General features: G+C 35.0%; 2 protein-coding genes across 5 annotated transcripts in view; both read right to left on the bottom strand.

The window, feature by feature from the left end:
• klhl24a (kelch-like family member 24a) overlaps positions 1-18,390 on the bottom strand; it is an 802,375-nt gene that overhangs the window by 304,063 nt on the left and 479,922 nt on the right. The gene's annotated exons all lie outside the window — the stretch shown is intronic.
• The window catches only part of prss56 (serine protease 56), a 49,180-nt gene that overhangs the window by 9,507 nt on the left and 21,283 nt on the right, over positions 1-18,390 (bottom strand). For 2 of the 4 annotated variants that reach the window (XR_015478904.1, XM_087241330.1), the window contains 10 exons: positions 15,493-15,715; positions 15,294-15,401; positions 11,000-11,158; positions 7,483-7,737; positions 4,907-5,096; positions 3,706-3,814; positions 2,113-2,269; positions 1,873-2,015; positions 485-644; positions 175-363 (listed from right to left, as the gene is read on the bottom strand). Coding sequence is in view for 2 of the 4 variants with exons in the window: in XM_087241330.1 (XP_087097456.1) it covers positions 175-363; positions 485-644; positions 1,873-2,015; positions 2,113-2,269; positions 3,706-3,814; positions 4,907-5,096; positions 7,483-7,737; positions 11,000-11,158; positions 15,294-15,393 (1,462 nt within the window). In the remaining 2 variants the exon portion in view is untranslated. Of the gene's footprint in view, positions 1-174; positions 364-484; positions 645-1,872; positions 2,016-2,112; positions 2,270-3,705; positions 3,815-4,906; positions 5,097-7,482; positions 7,738-10,999; positions 11,159-15,293; positions 15,716-18,390 lie in introns of those variants that run through there. The other 2 variants (XR_015478903.1, XM_087241329.1) reach the window with 1 other exon arrangement.

The raw sequence follows: 18,390 nt of genomic DNA, 5'->3' as shown, positions 1-18,390 counted from the left end.
GCTGCCAAGATGCCCAAAGGTTCTCATTTCTCATTTAGTTTTAATATTCCAAGCATTTCCAAAATGTCAGCAATACCCAACAAATGCATAAAAGAATTCAAAGTAGATTTTCATTTTATGTCATTTCATTTAAAAAAATGTAACTAGTCAAAAAAAAAAATGTAGATAACTTACGGCATTTCTTAAAGCGGCTTTGGCATTTGTCAAGAGCAAGGCGCTGGCAGGCCAAGGGGTCGAGGGTCGGAGAGCAGGAGAGTGTGTAAAAGTGGCAAAGTGAGCTAAACTCCGCCACCTGCTGTTCCTGGGTCAACTCGCTTGTTTTCAGCAGCTCAGGACATGTGGGTTCTCGACTCCCGAAGGACTCTGGAGGAATTTAAAGCATGACATATAAATAGCTTTTGTGGAATTTATAGGTTTTCACTATGCAGAAAGCGTGTAGTGATGTTTGTTTCAGTAGTGTATACAACAGCGTTAAGTAACTCACTCTGTATCTCTGTCAGGACCCAGTCAGAGAAGGCAGTGACCCGTGTGTAGACGCCAGGCTTCCCCTTCTCCCCACAGCCGTCACCCCAAGAGGTGATGCCAAGCAGCTGAAAGCGTCCTGACAAACGGTCCTGGAAGATCAGCGGCCCTCCAGAATCCCCCTATACACACGCAAACAGAGATGAGTGTGATACAGTATGTTTCTTCAGTGTGTGTGGTGTTCATTATTGAAGCTTACTTCACCAAACGAATAAAGAAAATATATGGTCACAATTTACTTAAAGAGATGTACATCTCTACATTATTTCATTATTTATACTTCTTTTTTTGTGTAAGTCTGTAATGTGGGAAGTACAATTCAAGTCATTAAGTCATAAGTTATTAGCCCCCTTTGAATTTATTTATTTTTTTATTATTTCCCAAATGATGCTTAACAAAGCAAGGAAATTTCCACAGTATGTCATGTAATATTTTTTCGTCTAGAGAAGGTCTTATTTGTTTTATTTCGACTAGAATAAAAGCAGTTTTTAATTTTTTAAAAACAATTTTAAGGTCAAAATTATTAGCCCCTTTAAGCTTTATATTTTTTTCGATAGTCTACAGAACAAACCATCATTATACAATAACTTGCCTAATTACCCTAACCTGCCTAGTTAGCCTAATTAACCTAGTTAAGCCTTTAATTGTCACTTTAAGCTGTATAGAAGTGTCTTGAAAAATATCTAGTCAAATATTATTTACTGTCATCAATGCAAAGATGAAATAAATCAGTTATTAGAAATGAGTTATTAAACTGTTATGTTTACAAATGTGTTGAAAAAATCTTCTCTCCTTTAAACAGAAATTGGGGAAAAAATAAACAAGGGGGCTAATAATTCAGGGAAGGACTAATAATTCTGACTTTAACTGTATATAACTTGCGATTTTATGGAAACAAATGCTCTTTTCTAAATATTTCAAGCTGGCAGATGTAAGTTCACAAACTATTTTATAACTTAAAAATCATTATGAGATGTTATCTTGTAATTAGAAGTTTACAATTTGCAATTCTGAGTAGATTATAACTTGCAATTCTTATTAAAAAGTGAATTATAAAAAAGGCTTATAGCTGTTAAAGATGTTTTGAATTTATAATTTGAATATGCAATTTCAAAAAAGTCATCTAAAGTGAGAAATCAGTGCAAACTACAGTATGAAAGACAAAAAAATATATGCAGTTAGTAAACTTTAATCATGAGAAATGGTTTAATTCTAAAAAAAAAAAAAAAGTTTTGCAAGTTTTAAGATCAGAAAAAAAAAATGTGAAACTATTTTAAATTTTTATTCCACAACAAACTAAACAAGCTTCCATAGCCCATAATGCAGGTCAGTATTATAATGATGAGGTACCTGGCATGAGTCGATGCCCCCGGACAGGTAGCCAGCACAGAACATGGTGTTAGTGAGCAGCTCTTTCCCCAATGCACTTTGACATGTGGCTTGAGACAACAGGGGTACCTTCGCCTCCATCACCACATCTGCAGATGGGCCGTCTACAAAAAAATAAAAAAAAAACAGCATCCTTAACGTATATCTCTTAATATTACTGGGCTCTTTTTAAAATTTGAGTCATGTTTCATCGTCTCTTACCTTCATACAAAGATCCCCAGCCGGCCACTAAACAGGGTGTGCCAGCCGGAGGATCCAAGTCAGAGGGCAGACAGACAGGAGTGACCCGTTCAGACAGAATCACCGGAGAGCTCAGCTCCACCAGAGCAATGTCATTATTGAACGTCTTTGGGTTAAACTACAATATAAAGAGGGAGAGGTTATTTTAAAATGTTTAAAATGTGTTTTAAAGGCTCGTTTTTCAAGTCCCCTAGAGTTAAACTACTGGGTTTTACCAGTTTTTAATCCATTCAGCCGATCTCTGTGTCTGGTGATGGTACTTTTACAAAGACTACAGAATACACAAGACATGTCCCTCATATATAAGCTGCGTCCCAAATCGCATACTTATGCACTATTCTACGCCATTTTGTAGTATAAATAGTGTAAGTAGTGTGTTTACACTGAAAACTCAAAAAATAATAAGTGCACTTTAATTACCCGGATGATGCACTCATTCAGCCGCTAAAATAAAGTGTGTAATGATGGACACTTCACGCACTCAACAACCGCAGGTTTGCTTATGTAACGGAAAAGAATAAAATTCACGATGGCAAATGAAGCCCCGCCTCTGAGTACAGGAGCCAATCATGGATCGCCATAGACTGAGAATTCTTCGAGGGAGGGACTCGGAGCAGATGTGAGTTTCTGCAGATTTTGTGTGATTTGAATGTTTAAAACTGAAACTAAAGGCACAGTTGTAGTTTGTTTTAATAGTGATTCCTAATATTAATTATTTAATCGTAAGCTTGGCAAGCAATTTTTGAGAATTTGATGTTTTCCCTTTCAGACAGTTTTCCCGAGAGACATTTCAAAGTTGGGGGTTGAGTGAAATTATTTGCCTTAAAGGGACTTTTAGTTTCACTTAGCCTAAATCATTGAAACAGATTAGACCATTAACATCTCAAAAAAAGCGTTTCCGCTCTTACTTAGTTGTGGACTATTTTCAGGTGCTGCATACTGTCATTTTACATGCTGCAGCCATGGTACGGCAGCAATATTCCTTAACTATTACACCAGAATGAGAGTATAGTTCAATGGTCTCAAACTCAATTCCTGGAGGGCCGCAGCTCTGCATAGTTCAGCTCCAATCACCTCTAGCTCACACACATGCTTAATATTTTCTAGTAGTTTTGAACACCTTGATTAATTGAATCCGCAGTGTTTGATTAGGGTTGGAGTAAAACTGTGCAGAGCTGCGGCCCTCCAGGAATCGAGCTTGAGACCTATGGTATAGTTCCTAGCGATATCGGCCAAGAAAATAGAAAGTTTTCATTTTCCATTGGCTTTAGCATACAATGTGATCTGACTTAAGAAGAGTTGAGATTTAAGTAGGAAAATTATCGATAATTTTTTCTGAAGTTTTTGAGTGAGATGCTAATGGTCTAATTCAATTCAATGATCTATGCTTAGCGAAGCTAAAAGTGCTCCCGTCAGAACCGAAGATTGACTAAATTGATTTAGTATTGGTAAAACTCAACTGTTTAACTCTAGGGGTGTTGTAAAATGAGCCATTTTTAAAGTGTAGTGTTCTTTTAAACATGCATTGTTAATGTGTTTACAGTATGTGTTTACCTTCGGGTGGGTAATAATGCGATTGACCTTCATGATCTGCTCATCCGCGTCAGTTTTAGTGAGGTCAAACTCTCCCACTACTGCAGTCCAGTAACTCTCACTGCGGCTCCTAAGTGACAGGACAAATATCTGTTTATTTCAGGTATTCACAAAACATTATAATCTGTAAACACCCATTTTAGGAGTTAGAAATTTTGGTTAGCGCATGACAAATAATATGAAAATCAAAATAAAATGAAATGAAATGAAATGAAATGAAATGAAATGAAATTAAATTAAATTAAATTAAATTAAATTAAATTAAATTAAATTAAAAATAAATTAAATTAAATTAAATTAAATTAAATTAAATTAAATTAAATTAAATTTATTTAAATTTATTAAAAATGAATAAATTATATTAAATTAAGTTCAATCAAAATAATAATAAAATAAAATAAAATAAAAAATAAAATACTTAAATTAAATAAATACATAAAATAAAATTAAGTTAAATAATATAAAGTAAAAAAATAAAATAAATAAATAAAACAAAATTAAAAATCAAATAGAAGAAATTTAAATAAACAAATGAATCAATAAAATTAAAATTAAATGAAATTAAATTAATAATAATAAAATAAATAAAAATCAAACAGAAATAAATTAAATAAAAAAATAAAAAAATAAAATAAAAAATGAATAAAATAATAAATAAATAAATATAAATAAACAAATAAATAAAGTAAATTTAAGTTTAAGTAAAATAAAATAAAATTAAATAAAATAAAAGTAAGATAATAATAAAAAATTAAAATAAAATAAGTAACCAAAAATAAAATAAAATAAATAAGAAAGCACATTTAAAGTTCACTGGTCAAATGTTTGGGGTCAGTATTTGTGAAGGATCATGCGACAATGAAGACTAGAGTAATAATACAGAAAAATCAGCTTTGAATCACAGAAATACATTTTTAACTGCTTTCAGTTAAAATTTATTTGTAATAATAATTCGCAATTTTACAGTTTTGACTATATTTTTGATTAAACAAAGGTAGCCTAGGTGAGGAGGATGTTTTTCAAATGCAGCACATTGTTCCGTCACAAACAGCACAATCATTATTGATTCAAGATTCTATATTGTCGTTACATAGTATTCAATGTCATTTAAAAAAAAAGTCATTTAAAAAAAAAATAGTTTAATTAGTTGTAGTATTCTTACCCAGCGAAGCAGTGTGCAGCAGTGAGGACCCACGAGCTATCCACCAGCACACCTCCACACATCAGAGCCCCGTCCAGCCGCAGGTTGACCAGCCATGGCCAGCTGCCCAGAGGTGCAGGAGATCCTCCAATGATACGAGCCCGGGGTTGAGTCCCATTTTGAGTGACCGAGAAACGCTGGCCACACACAGCTGCAGCAAAGATACATTGGATTGTACATAATATTAATATAGTATTGTTATAACCTGTCTTATTTAATTATTATTATATTTATTATTATTATAATCTTTAAAAAGGATAATAATAATAATAATAATAATAATAATAATAATAATAATAATAATGTAGTTATTATTCACTTATTAATAACAAGTGTTGCATTTGAATATATTATTGACAATATGTTGACATTTCAACCTAACACCCAGGCTGTCTATAAAAAAGTTCCTGATCAAGGAAGTTTAGATCAGGTTTCTACCTCAATGATGACACTGTTTTATAAACAATTTATTGAATCTGTTTTATCTTTCTGAATTGTAGCTTGGAACGGTAATCTGAGTGTGTCAAATACGAACAAGTTGAGTGGCCTGGTGAAGGTGGCGGGCAAGATCATCGGTTTAACCAAACTGGTCCAATGGTAATTTACCATAATTATGTTTTAAAGAGAGCTCAGGGTATCCTATGCTTCTCGGATCCCCCATTGTACTCTGTGTTTCAGCTGCTGCCATCAGGACATCGTTTTAGAGTTCCTATTTGCAGTACAAATAGAACTAAAAAATTATTTTATAGTAGTGGCCAGTAGGTCATTAAATGAGTACACATTTGTAATATATATATATATATATATATATATATATATATATATATATATATATATATATATATATATATATATATATATATATATATATATATATATATATATATATATTACAAATGTGTATTAGTATCAATGGTAAAATGTTTGGTTGCTTAATATTTTTGTGGAATCTGTTAATTAACAGATATTTTTCACAGTGTATTGAGTAAATATTCATTTTTGGGTGGAATGTCCCTTTAAACCATTCAATGAATGAACTGTAAAGAGAATAATGACACCTCATTGAACCCACAAAAAATGCACTGTTTATTTACAGTTTACCAACGTTTTTTCCCATACCAAAATGCATATAAAACTTGTGTCTGGGTATGTACTGTATACACTTAAAATCTGAATTATTAAACCCCCTTTCATTTTTTTTTTACTTTTTTAAATATTTCCCAAATGATGTTTAACAGAGCAAGGAAATTCTCACAGTATGTCTGATAATATTTTTTTTCTTCTGGAGAAAGTCTTATTTGTTTTATTTAAGCTAGAATAAAAGCAGTTTTCATTTATTTACAAACCATTTTAAGGACAAAATTATTAGCCCCCTCAAGCTATTTTTTATTCAATAGTCTAGAGAACCTACCATCATTATACAATAACTTGCCTAATTACCCTAACCTGCCTAGTGTCCTAATTACCCTAGTTAAACCTTTAAATGTTACTTTAAGCTGTATAGAAGTGTCTTGAAAAATATCTAGTAAAATATTATGTGCTGTCATCATAGCAAAGATAAAAGAAATCAGTTATAAGAAACGAGTTATTAAAACTATTATGTTTAGAAATGTGTTGAAAAAAATTCTCTCTGTTTAACAGAAATTGGGGAAAAATGAACAGGGGGGCTAAAAATTCAGGGGAGCAAATAATTCTGACTTCACCTGTATCTAACACAAAGCTTAATTTTCAGCATCATTATTTAAGTCCTCATAGTCACATAATCCTTTAGAAAACTTTTAATGTGCTGACTTGCTTTTAAAAATATTTATATTTTTTATTACAAATGCGTATTAGCATCAATGTTAAAAAGTTTGGCTGCTTATTATTTTTCATACTGTATTAAGTAAATATTAATTTTTGGCTGAAATGTCCCTTTAAAATATTGAATGAATGAACTGTGAAGAGAACAATGACACCTCATGGAACCCAAAAAAAAAAAAAAACGTTTAACAGTTTTTTCCCCATACCAAAATGCATCTAAAACCTGTGTCTGTGTATGTATTATATACAGTTGAAGTCAGAATTATTAAACCCCCTGAATTATTAGTCCCCAGAGAGAAAATTTTCAACACATTTCCAAACATAATAGTTTTAATAACTCATTTCTAATTACTGATTCATTTTATCTTTGTCATGATGACAGTAAATAATATTTGACTAGATATTTTTCAAGACACTTCTATACAGCTTAAAGTGACAATTAAAGGCTTAACTAGGTTAATCAGGTTAACTAGGCAGGTTAGGGGACTATCGAAAAAAAAATAGCTTAAAGGAGCTTAAAATATTGACCTTAAAATGGCTTTTGAAAAATTAAAAATAGCTTTTATTTTAGCCGAAATAAAACCGATAAGACTTTCTCCAGAAGACAAAATATTATCAGACATACAGTGAAGAAAATTCCTTGCTTTGTTAAATATCATTTGAGAAATATAAAAAAAAAAATTCAAAGGGGGTTTAATAATTCTGGTTGTAACTGTATGTGTGTGTGTGCTTACCCTGTGCTGTGCTCTGCGTGTCTGGCTCCAGGTTCTGCATGGTGTTGATCAGACTGCACTGCAGGACTCGAGCACTGCATCTTTCTCCCATCACTCTCACACAGACGTCTCTGTTCACCTGAGCAGATGTGCAGCAGCGTCTGTAGAAACCACAGGCCTGACTCAACATCCAGCTCCTCTCGCCTTCGTCCTCCTCCTGCTGAGCAAGTGAGATGAGCTCACAGCTGGGCTCCGACTGTGTGTCTTCTGGAGACGCTACAGAGGAACCAACAACATCACTTTTATTTATTTATTTATTTACTAACCCAAAGAGCTTTTGTGTGTGTGCGTGTGTAGGCTTATGACGGTATCCGACTATTTATTCATTCATTCATTTTCTTTTCGGCTTGGACGCTTTATTAATCTGGGGTCGCCACAGTTGAATGAACCGCCAACTTATCCAGTATATGTTTTACGCAGTGGATGCCTTTCCAGCTGCGACCCATCACTGGGAAAAATTCATACACTCTCATTCACACACATACACTATGGACAATTTAGTTAATTCAATTCACCTATAGCACATGTTTTTTGACTCGTGGGGAAACCGGAGCACCCAGAGGAAACCCACGCAAACATGTGGAGAAAATGCAAACTCCACACAGAAATGCCAACTGACCCAGCTGAGGCACGAACTAGCGACCTTCTTGCTGTGAGGCGATCGTGCTACCCACTGAGCCACCGTAACACCCACATCCACACCCACTATTTTGTACAGATTAATTGCAGAATCTTTCATTCGTCGTAGAATTCATTTCACCTTGATCATGGTATACAGTATTATAACAATGTTGAGCTAAGCAGTAAAAAAAGGTACTTTAACAGAATAATATAATAACAAAAAAGACTGTTAGTAATACTAGTACTAGCATTCAGCTTAAAGTGCAATCTAAAGGCTTAACTAGGTAAATTAGTTTAATTAGGCAAGTTAGGCTAATTATGCAAATCACTGAATAGCAATGGTTAGCTTGGTAGCTAATGATATCGACTTCATTTCAGCCAAAATAAATAGCAAAAGCTTTATGAAGTACAACATTTTACAACCAGTGGCGCCCCCAGAAAATTTTCTTAGGGGTGGCCAAGTAAGGCCACAACAAATCTTGGGGTGGCACGCAAAAAAATTATGAATTGTGTATATATTGTGAATAAGGAGTAATGTTATATTTTTGTTTTCGGTAAAATAAATAATGAAGTTTTAATAAATTCCAATAATTACTCTTGAAATATTGTAATTTATTCCGCAAGTACAAGTGCAAACCAAATAAAAATCAATATTTAGTCTAAAACCTCTTTCAGGTAAGTTATTTCTTGTACAACATACAATATATGTCATGTCTAACATTAATGAATTATGAATAATGAATATGATTAATGAATGAATTAATAAACCAAAGAAAACCCAACAAAATTTTGAAAAGCAGATTTCAAAATGCATCTAGTTATTTATTTTGGATTTGTGGTTTTCAATCAGATGAAACACAACTTTCTCATTTCAAAAATAATAATTTCTTAATAAAAAGTGTGCAATCTCAGTGAATCAGCTTCGTCAGTGGCGCTGATCAATCCACAATAATTTAGTGGCTGCATTTTATTTATTCATTTATTGAAGTATTGTGAATTTAAGTAAAATACATTTAAATTAATAATATCAGCAACTATCATATTGGGGTGGCCACCCCTTGGGGGCGCCCCTGTTTACAACAGAGTCTCATTAGTAAACATTAAATACATTAAAGGGCACCAATTTTAACCATTTTTCAAAATTTAAAATAATTATTTTGTGTGTTCAGAATGTGTCAGCTCAATGTGTCAGAATGTGTGTTCAGAAAGTTTCAGCTCAAAATACCCATCAGATTATTCATTATACCTTTATAAATCTGGGAAATTTGAGCCGTTTAAACATTGTAGCTGTTTTTGTTGCCTGTGCCTTTAATGCGAATGAGTTGGTTCTCCCCGCCCACCTTTCCACGTGCGTGTCACAAAGGTAGCCTTCACATAGACAGCTCAGAGACAAACAAGAATGAAGCAGATCCCCTACTACAGTAAGAACTTTCACAATGGTTATTTGATATATTTGTTGTGGAGTTAATTTAAGCGACTTTATTTAGCGCTGAGTCACACAAAAAAGTTGTCAAAAAGTTTGCTCGCATCCGTGCACACACACACACACACACACACACACACACACACACACACACACACACACACACACACACACACACACACACACACACACAAGCTTTGCACTGTTTTTGCACAGCAATTGTGACAGGATCCACTGCTGTATGGATATCCGTTATGCTAATGTACAAAATGAACCTGATTTAATCCACAAACCGGGATTGGTTAGATTCTTTTATAATTGTACTGACATGTGGCTGTATTGATGAATTACGTAGCGATTTTACTGTCCTTATAAACATGCACATTTTAAAAAAAGTTTTACACTTGTAAAACATGTTCTTGATCACAATTGATGATGATTGATGATCACAGAGTGCTGAACAGATCTTTTAGTCTCTGTTGCTTTGTGCACGTCCTGTACTGTGGATATGATTATACACGCTACTACGGAGACATGTTAATAAGCGTCTGTCAATTAATTTGGTGGGTGGGTAAACTGCTCTCCTTTGTCAAGTTGCGGTGGGCCTTAAAATGGGAGGGATTTGGATCCTATTTTAACCTCAGTAAAATTAAAAAGAGAGACTTATTGTGTTTCTATCACTCCAATATGATTGTGGACACTGTTCTGTTCAAATGGCTTACAAAATGATTTTTATCATAGGTGCCCTTTAAAATCAACAGAGAGATTTATTATGGTTTCTATGACAAATAAAATACACTGAATAATGATGTGATTTCATCACATTATTATTAATCTTTGGCTAATAAATTAACTATTAATTTGAGCATTATTGCAGTGTTAAAGAGCAATAGGCCTATAAAGAGTCTAATCGTTTTCGATCAATATTTTAGCATGTAGTAGGCCAGGATAACATGAAAATGTTCCATGTTTGAATCTAACCAATTGGCTCTATGCACAGAGTTTTAAAGCCAACGATAAACTTCCGGTGAAAGCTTAATGTACTATTTTCAATTTCACAAGGTTGTTTTTACAGAATTGATGTTGTAATGTAATTACAACACGCTCAGTTAAATAGACTTAAGCATTCATTTAGCTGTTCTAGCATAAAACGAGATGAAAGACCACTATAGCTGTCAGCACCATCAGTAGCAACAGGCTAGCGCAGAAATTTCATTGAAAATACTGGAGTGAAATAAACTCATATATTTTAAAGAGATCACAGGGAAATTGGCACTCTGATGAACACCACTGCATACTGTGTACAATATAAATGTTCCTAAAAAGCACTCTGAATACTGAAATAATTATTCTTAGTATTGTGAAGTGCTTACAATATCAAAATAGTGTATGTTAGTTATCAAGATATTTGAGTTATTGAAGATCTGAGCTTACCGCAGGCGCTTTTCCGCTGTCCACAGTCCTGAAACAGACAGGGCACACACCCTCTGCAGCCTGACTCAGCCCTGCTGCGCTCCGATACGGCAGCATTTACAGCATACAGAGCTCGAGACAGAGCCGCCTCCATCACTACTGTTCCTCTGTCAGACAGTGCTGCACAGACAGAAACAGGCACACGTGTCAGGAAGAAAGTTATTTAGCTTTGAAACAGCCAGCATGTGGAATGCAATACATTTAATGCACTCATGAAATAAATGATAGAGGGGCAGCGATTAGTGATGCTTTGTTGTTTATTCAAAACGTTACATTTTAAATTACATTTTTGGATACCCCAGAAGAATCCCAATGAATAGTATTTTTAGTGTCATTTTTAAACTTTAAGCAACTTTTCTCATTATTTAGAAACATTTTATGGATATTAAAAGTTCTCTATGAACCACAGATACCATAAAAATCCCTTTTTGTTTTATTAATTCAGTGCACTGCTAAAAATAAAAGTTCTTCACAAATGCAAGATTGGATTGACTTCCTTCAAAAATATATTCATTATGGGAAAAATGTGTGCATGAGCAAAAAGGTACTTTTTTTTACTTCTGGTGCAAATGAATTGACTACATTACTCCCCATCAACCTAATGTCTTTTTGCTATAAAACCTTTAAGGCATGTTTTTACCGTATAACTCGTTTGGATCGAGATATCCGGTCTCATTCACTTGCATTCATTTTTATATGTTAAAAACAGCTCGTTTGGCTGCTTGATGTTGCAAGCTGATATTTTCTTATTATTATATAGTCATACACACACTTGTTTGTAGAACAGGTAGTCTGACTGTTTCCTGCCATTTATTATTCCTAGTCATTTCTCCCATAGGAAACTCAATCAAAAGTTCTAAAACAATCACAAAAAGCGCACATCCACAATAAAGAATAAAGTCAATAAAAGAAGTAAGATAAAGCAAAGGGATGTGTTCTTCTGTTACTGTCATAAAGAAATTTATGTTTCCTCTTTGATTCCCAATTAGGGAATTTAAACTGGAAAAGCGACAACTAATGTTGGAATTGTAAATCTTTGCGAAAAAAAAACTTCAATTAAAAAAAAAATAAAGTTTTTGTATGCACCAATAGCCTAGTGCATTGACATAGCATTATGGTGTTCACAGTGATCCAAGTTCAAATCTCAGCACAATGTCCTTTGCCGATCCTTCCATTGCTCTTTTCCCCACACTTTCCTATAATCTCCACTATCCAGTCCCATTTAAAGCTGAACCCCTGGCCCTCCACAACATGAAATAAAAAAGTTTTTTTATGGACATTTATGGTTCCATAAGTAACCTTAAATTTCTATGAATCAATTTATTCCAAAAAATGATTCTAAATAGTGTAAAAAAAAGTAAACATTCTTTTTCGGAACTGTTCACTGAAACGTTCTTTAGTAAATCATCAATCTGCACAAATCGTGCTTTTAAAATCTTTGGCTTTAAGACTAAATATTTGGTTCAGCCATGAAAAATGCTTAGATTTATGAATACAAATGAAAACAGATTACAAAACTGCAGGGCAGGAAGGAAAGGAAAAAAAACTAAGAATCTGAGCAGATTTCTCCAAGTAAACAAAATCCACATGTACTCTTTCTATGCATCACTATGCTGTTTCCTAAGTGTTTTTATCACAGTCACGGTACGTGTGCACAGTTTTATCAGTCACAAGTGAGCAAGCACATGCTCAGAGCAGTGCAAAAGACAGCAAACCCAAAGTTCAAACAGACTGGACATCATTCAGCCGCCCCCTCTTCTCTATATCCCAGAGAGCGAGAGAGACATCAAAGCTTATTGAGAGATTAATTAACAGCCTCAACTGTGGCCTCTATGGTGACCACGCTAAACTCCCGAACAGTCTCACTGTGACAGCACAAGAGTTGAGTCTTATCAACAAAACACTGACTGAACAGCATATAAAGACTATACTGAAATTACTGCACTTCATATTTGCAAACTGGCCAAAATACATGCACTGCTTGAATACATTAAGAGTAGCAATTAAATGTGTAAAGATCTTATGACAATATGGACATATGGATATGACATCTTACTTCTTTAAAATAAACTATTTTAAAATTACACAACAAAAGTTTGGGGTGAGTAGGATTTTTAAATGTTTTAAAATAAGCGTATCCTGCTCACCAATGCTGCATTCATTTCATCAAAAAATACAGTACAAATTGTAAAATTGTGAGATATTTTTGCACTTTAAAATAACTGTTCAAAAGTAGTTTATCATTTAATTTAATCAATTTATTCCTGTGATTTTAAAGTTGAATTTTCCGCTTCATTACTCCAGTCTTCAGAGTCACATGATCCATAAGAAATGTGTCTAATATTTATTATTATTATTATTATTAGTAGTAGTAGTAGTAGTAGTAGTATTGTTGTTGTTATTATTATTAATGTTGTTATTATTATTATTATTATTATTATTGTAATAGTAATAAAAGTAGGCCATTTGAAACTACATACAATAAGGAAGCAGTTATTTAAAATTTGAATAAATATTTAACAATGTAACATTTTTTTACATTTAATAAATGCCCCCTAATGACCCCAAACTTTTGACTGGTAGTGTATATTGAAAGATTATGCAAATCAATTGTATATGCAAATCGCACATGCACTTACTTAGCAGATGCTTTTATTTAAACCAAAATAGAAAAATTAAGGTCTTTCTTGGCATCTTTGGTTCTTTAACATCCACAGTAGATTTTTGTTCCTCAAAAGCTTTTTTATATGATTAAAATATTCTTGTCTTTGCACTAAGAAAAAAAAGTGGTTATTTTCAGAATTGTTTACTGAAAGGTTCTTTAGGAAAATCTAAATTGTTCTTCTATAGCATTGCTTTATAAGAAAAAAAATAAACTTTTATTTTTTAAAGTGTAATATTGATATATAGTTTTTCAAATTGACCATTAAGTACAATAAAAAGTTAAACTAATAATGGCTAATAATGAATAATCTCTCAATAGCATGAAGACTATGTGAAGACTTTTAAATATGACACATGCTTCATATATTCCTTCATTTTTCAGCTTCAGAAAGCTGCCGCAGTGGGATGAACTGCCATTATTCTGGCATGTGTTTTATGCAGCAGATGCCCTTCCAGCCGCAACCAAGTACTGGGAAACTCCCATACACTCTTGCCTTCACACACACACTCATACACTATGGTCAATTTAGTTTCTTCAATACACCTATAGCGGATGCACTGTAAAAAAATCCATAATTTTAAGATTTATTTCCGGCAGCTGGAGTGCCAGAAATAAACTGTAAAATAACGGCCTATAAATTACAGAAATTTACTGTAAAATCTGCAATCTCTACACAGAATTGCCAACTGGCCAAGCCGGGACTCGAACCAGCAACCTTCTGGCTGTGAGGCAACAGTGTTAACCATTAAGTCACAGTGACACTCCCACCCTGGCTTCAAAAAGTTATTATTTAAAGAAACTTTTGTTATTATTTTTATTCTTTATTCTACAATTATTTATTCTTATTCTGTATTCTATGAAACTATGCTGATCGTTTCTGATTTCTTTTTTTCCTATAAATAAATAGCTATTATTGAAAGAAAAAAAAAACCTTTTTGAAAATAATAAAGGTTCTTTGAGGTTTTGATGTCATATAAAAATCAATTTTGGATCTCCATTGAATGTTTCAGGCAATAGTTCTTATGTTTAAGTGTGAAGAGCATTTCCGTAATCTATCTTTTCCACTCAAAATAACCGAAAAGCTTCCATGGATCAAAAAAAGTTACTACATGAACCATTGATGCCAATTTAGAACATTCTTTTTAAAATGGAAATTCTCCATCGTCTCTGCTGGTAAATGTCTTCAAATAATGGAAAGGCTTTTCATCTTCTGCCTTTGCAACAAGATTATTAATAAGAAAAAGCTCAAGCTCAAACAGTCAATGAATTCAATAACAATGACAGTTTCTTTACATAGCACAATTAAAAACAACCAATGTTGACCAAAGTGCTTCACAATATCTAGAAGCCACAAACAACAGGAGTAAGTCCAAGACAAAAACAAGTTTAAAATGTAAATAAATACAAAGAATAAAAGGAAACCTTTACCAGCTCAAATATGAAATGAAACCCAGTTCATGTGTTAAAAACTTTAAAAGAGTTTTAAAGATAGATTAAAAAAAAAAAAAACAGAGATGGTGCCAATCTGATGGAAAGGTGCAAATCATTACAAAGTTTAGAATTCAGAAGCAACCAAAACATCTGGCCTACCTTTGAGCGCGCTCTGTGGCATTCGGTACACCTCCCTCACTGGCGGCGCTCCACCACACCAACCAATCACGGTCAACAGCAGCAGTGACATCACACCCATGATTCCACCTGTCCACAGGTGAGGAGAAAAGCTGTTGTTTTTTTCTTCAGAAAGCTTTGAGAAAGTTTTCAAAAGCCCAGCAGCACAAGTATCTCCCACCTCCAGAGCGGCTCAGCTTTCTCCCTCACTCCCTCTCAGAGTATCTGTGAGTGACAGAAGCTGTGCAAACAATGGGAGAGCATGGAGCAGCCCTGCAGATATATGCAAGAGCACTGGAGCTCTCTCCGAGGGGGTGGGCATCAGGGCCAATGCACTCCCAGCTGAATTCATTAAGACGATGAGAAATCACCAGGAACTTGCCAGGGCTTGAAACGATGTGGTTCTGCGGTGAGAGAAAAGGAGAGAGAGAGGGGGAGCTGGACGAGTAGGGGGCGGGTTGTTTGAATTCATTAACGTTGGAGAGACACAGAGACAAGGAGGGGGTGAGCATCTGTCATTCAGCCAATCTCTGAATGAGAGCATTGTGCTCCTCCCCGAGAGTTCAAAGCGAGCGAATGTGGCGATCACAGGCACGCCGACCTCCTTGATCACTTTCACGCTTTTATGTGCTCCATTAAAATATTGTCAGTCCAGATCATCGCATCTTTCTCAGCTCAGCATAGCTGAATCATTGCATAAATGCATACAACATTAAAAAAAAACACAAGGGCTCGTCATTTGTTTACTCGTTACAGTCAGAGGGTTCGTAGAAAAGTTTGGTGTTTTGGTGCCTAATTTGTTGGACTTTCGCAGAAGTTGCTTTCCAATGATTGTTTAAAAACATTAAATGGAAATTCAATTTGAATTCAGGTTGTACACAAATCTAATTGTGAGCTCTACATACAGTAAATAACACTATATGACTACACTAAAACTAAATCATGGACTGCATATACAGTAGATGTTTTACTGTTTGTTTCATGGGAATTGCTTTAGCCTTGAGAATAAGAAAGTTTTTATTTTAAATATAAAAATACTTTTTGTTATTAACACACAAGTCATAATTAAGTTCTTTTTAAAGAAATATTAATGACACAATCGTCAAACAACTGTTTTTCAACAGGTTCTCAACTTTTTACCAGTTTAAAATGACTTAAACTTATATTAAATATATATTTGCTTATTTACTGATAATAATTAATTAATGAACACAACACAATTTGAAGGCCTCTTGATCTTTCTAGCTTTGTTGCACAAAGATATTTAAAAATAGTTTTACAGTAATAAAATACATAATACAATATTAGGGTCAGGGTCATATTGGTGTCTGTATCATAATGTAACCCACAGGTCTTACTGCACCCAACCCGCACGGCGCTGGGATTGAACCAGGCAATTCTTTGTATGAAAGTCGGTTACTCTACATGCTGATTTATACTTCTGCGTCAAACGCCGGCGTATGCTACGGCGCTGACACATAGCCCTTCGCCGTGGCCGTCGGCGTCGCTGACATGCACCTCTCAACAAATGTAACTACACGTCGCAAAAACTCGTAGCGCAAGCTCTGTGATTGGTCGGCTTGGTATCGCTGACGAGTCTGAGCGGGGCCGACAGCCGCGTGAATGGCGCGACCCCGATGGAGCGATTGTTTACAAGTGTGGAGTCCCGTGAAAGAGCTCCCGATGGAAAGTTTTGTTTTGTGTTTACCTCATTTGTTAAAGTTGTTGCACGTTCGCCGGTTCCTGCCTCAAAATGAGAGAGTTTGAGCCACTTGTACATCCCAGAAGTGTTCAGGAAAAGAAAAAAAAGCAGCAAAGAAACTCGACACAGAGGAGCATTAACACCTCACTGCCAACTAGCGTTTCGGAAGTGTTTATGCAGACCAACAGAGACAGCGTATAAATGCACAGCTACGCGCGTTGCATGCGCCATGTGTTACGCCGGTCACTTGACACAGAAGTATAAATCAGGCTTAACAAGGAGACTAAAGACCATGGCCTCAAGCATCTGTCGCTAGAGCACCTTTAAGGCTGATTTATACTTCTGCATCATGCGTAGAGTCCAGCGCAGCCTTCACACGGTTGCATAGCCCTCGCAGTGGCTGATGCCGACGCAGAGGCACACCTGTCAAAAAATTTAACTAAAGGAGTTTTAGATGTTTTGTGTCAAAGTTGTTGCACTTCCGCTAGTTTGCAGCTCTGAGTGAGTGAGTTTTAGCTACTTGTAGCGATCAGAAAAAACAAAACACTCTCAAAGAAATTGGACACAGAGGAACATAAAAACCTACTGCCTGTTAGTGTTTTGGAAGTGTTATTGCAGAGCAACACAAACAGCACGCAGAAGTATAAATGCATGACTACGTGCAAGGCAGTCGCCGTGGGTCACACCGATCACTCAACGCAGCCTTTAGTGGTCAGAGGAGTGAGGTTTAACTGCAAAGCACTTTGCTAGCTGGCCTCAATTACAGTTACCCCCTAAACCTCACCTCCATCCCAGACGAGCCCCCAAATAACCCACCGGTCCTACTACACCTAATCCACAATGAGCTGGGAATGAACCTGCAATTCTTTGCAAAGGAGTTGGTTGCTCTAGCGAAGAGGCTAAAGACCATCAACTCTAGCGTCTGTTGCTAGAGCACTTTTAGAGGACAGAGGAGTGAGGTTTACCTTCATAGCACTTCGCTAACTGGCTTTTATTGCACTCACCCCCCTAAACCTCACTCCCATCTCGGATGAGCATCAACATGTAACCCACCACTCCTACTACACCCAACCCACACTGAGCTGGGATTGAACCAGCGATTCTTTACATAGGAGTTGGTTGCTCTAACAAGGAGGCTAAAGACCATGGCCTCTGGAGTCTGTTGCTAGAGCACCATTTGAGGTCAGAGGAGTGAGGTTTACCTGCGTAGCACTTTACTAGCTGGCCTCCGTTATATTAAATTTACAAAAGTGACTTTATATCCACTGAATGTCTGCCTTTAATGTTCCAACCAACTTTTGTTCCATCCTCATTCAGCATAAAATAGTTAGCTTAAAAGTTTCTGTAAATCATGATAAAGTGTATGACAATCCATTT

The sequence above is a fragment of the Danio rerio genome, chromosome 2, assembly GCF_052040795.2.
Source record: "Danio rerio strain M-AB ecotype USA chromosome 2, GRCz13ab, whole genome shotgun sequence".
In the NCBI taxonomy this organism is placed as follows: Eukaryota; Metazoa; Chordata; class Actinopteri; order Cypriniformes; family Danionidae; genus Danio; species Danio rerio.
The sequence above is the reverse complement of the archived record's forward strand: the minus strand, read 5'-3'. Positions and strand labels throughout refer to the sequence as shown.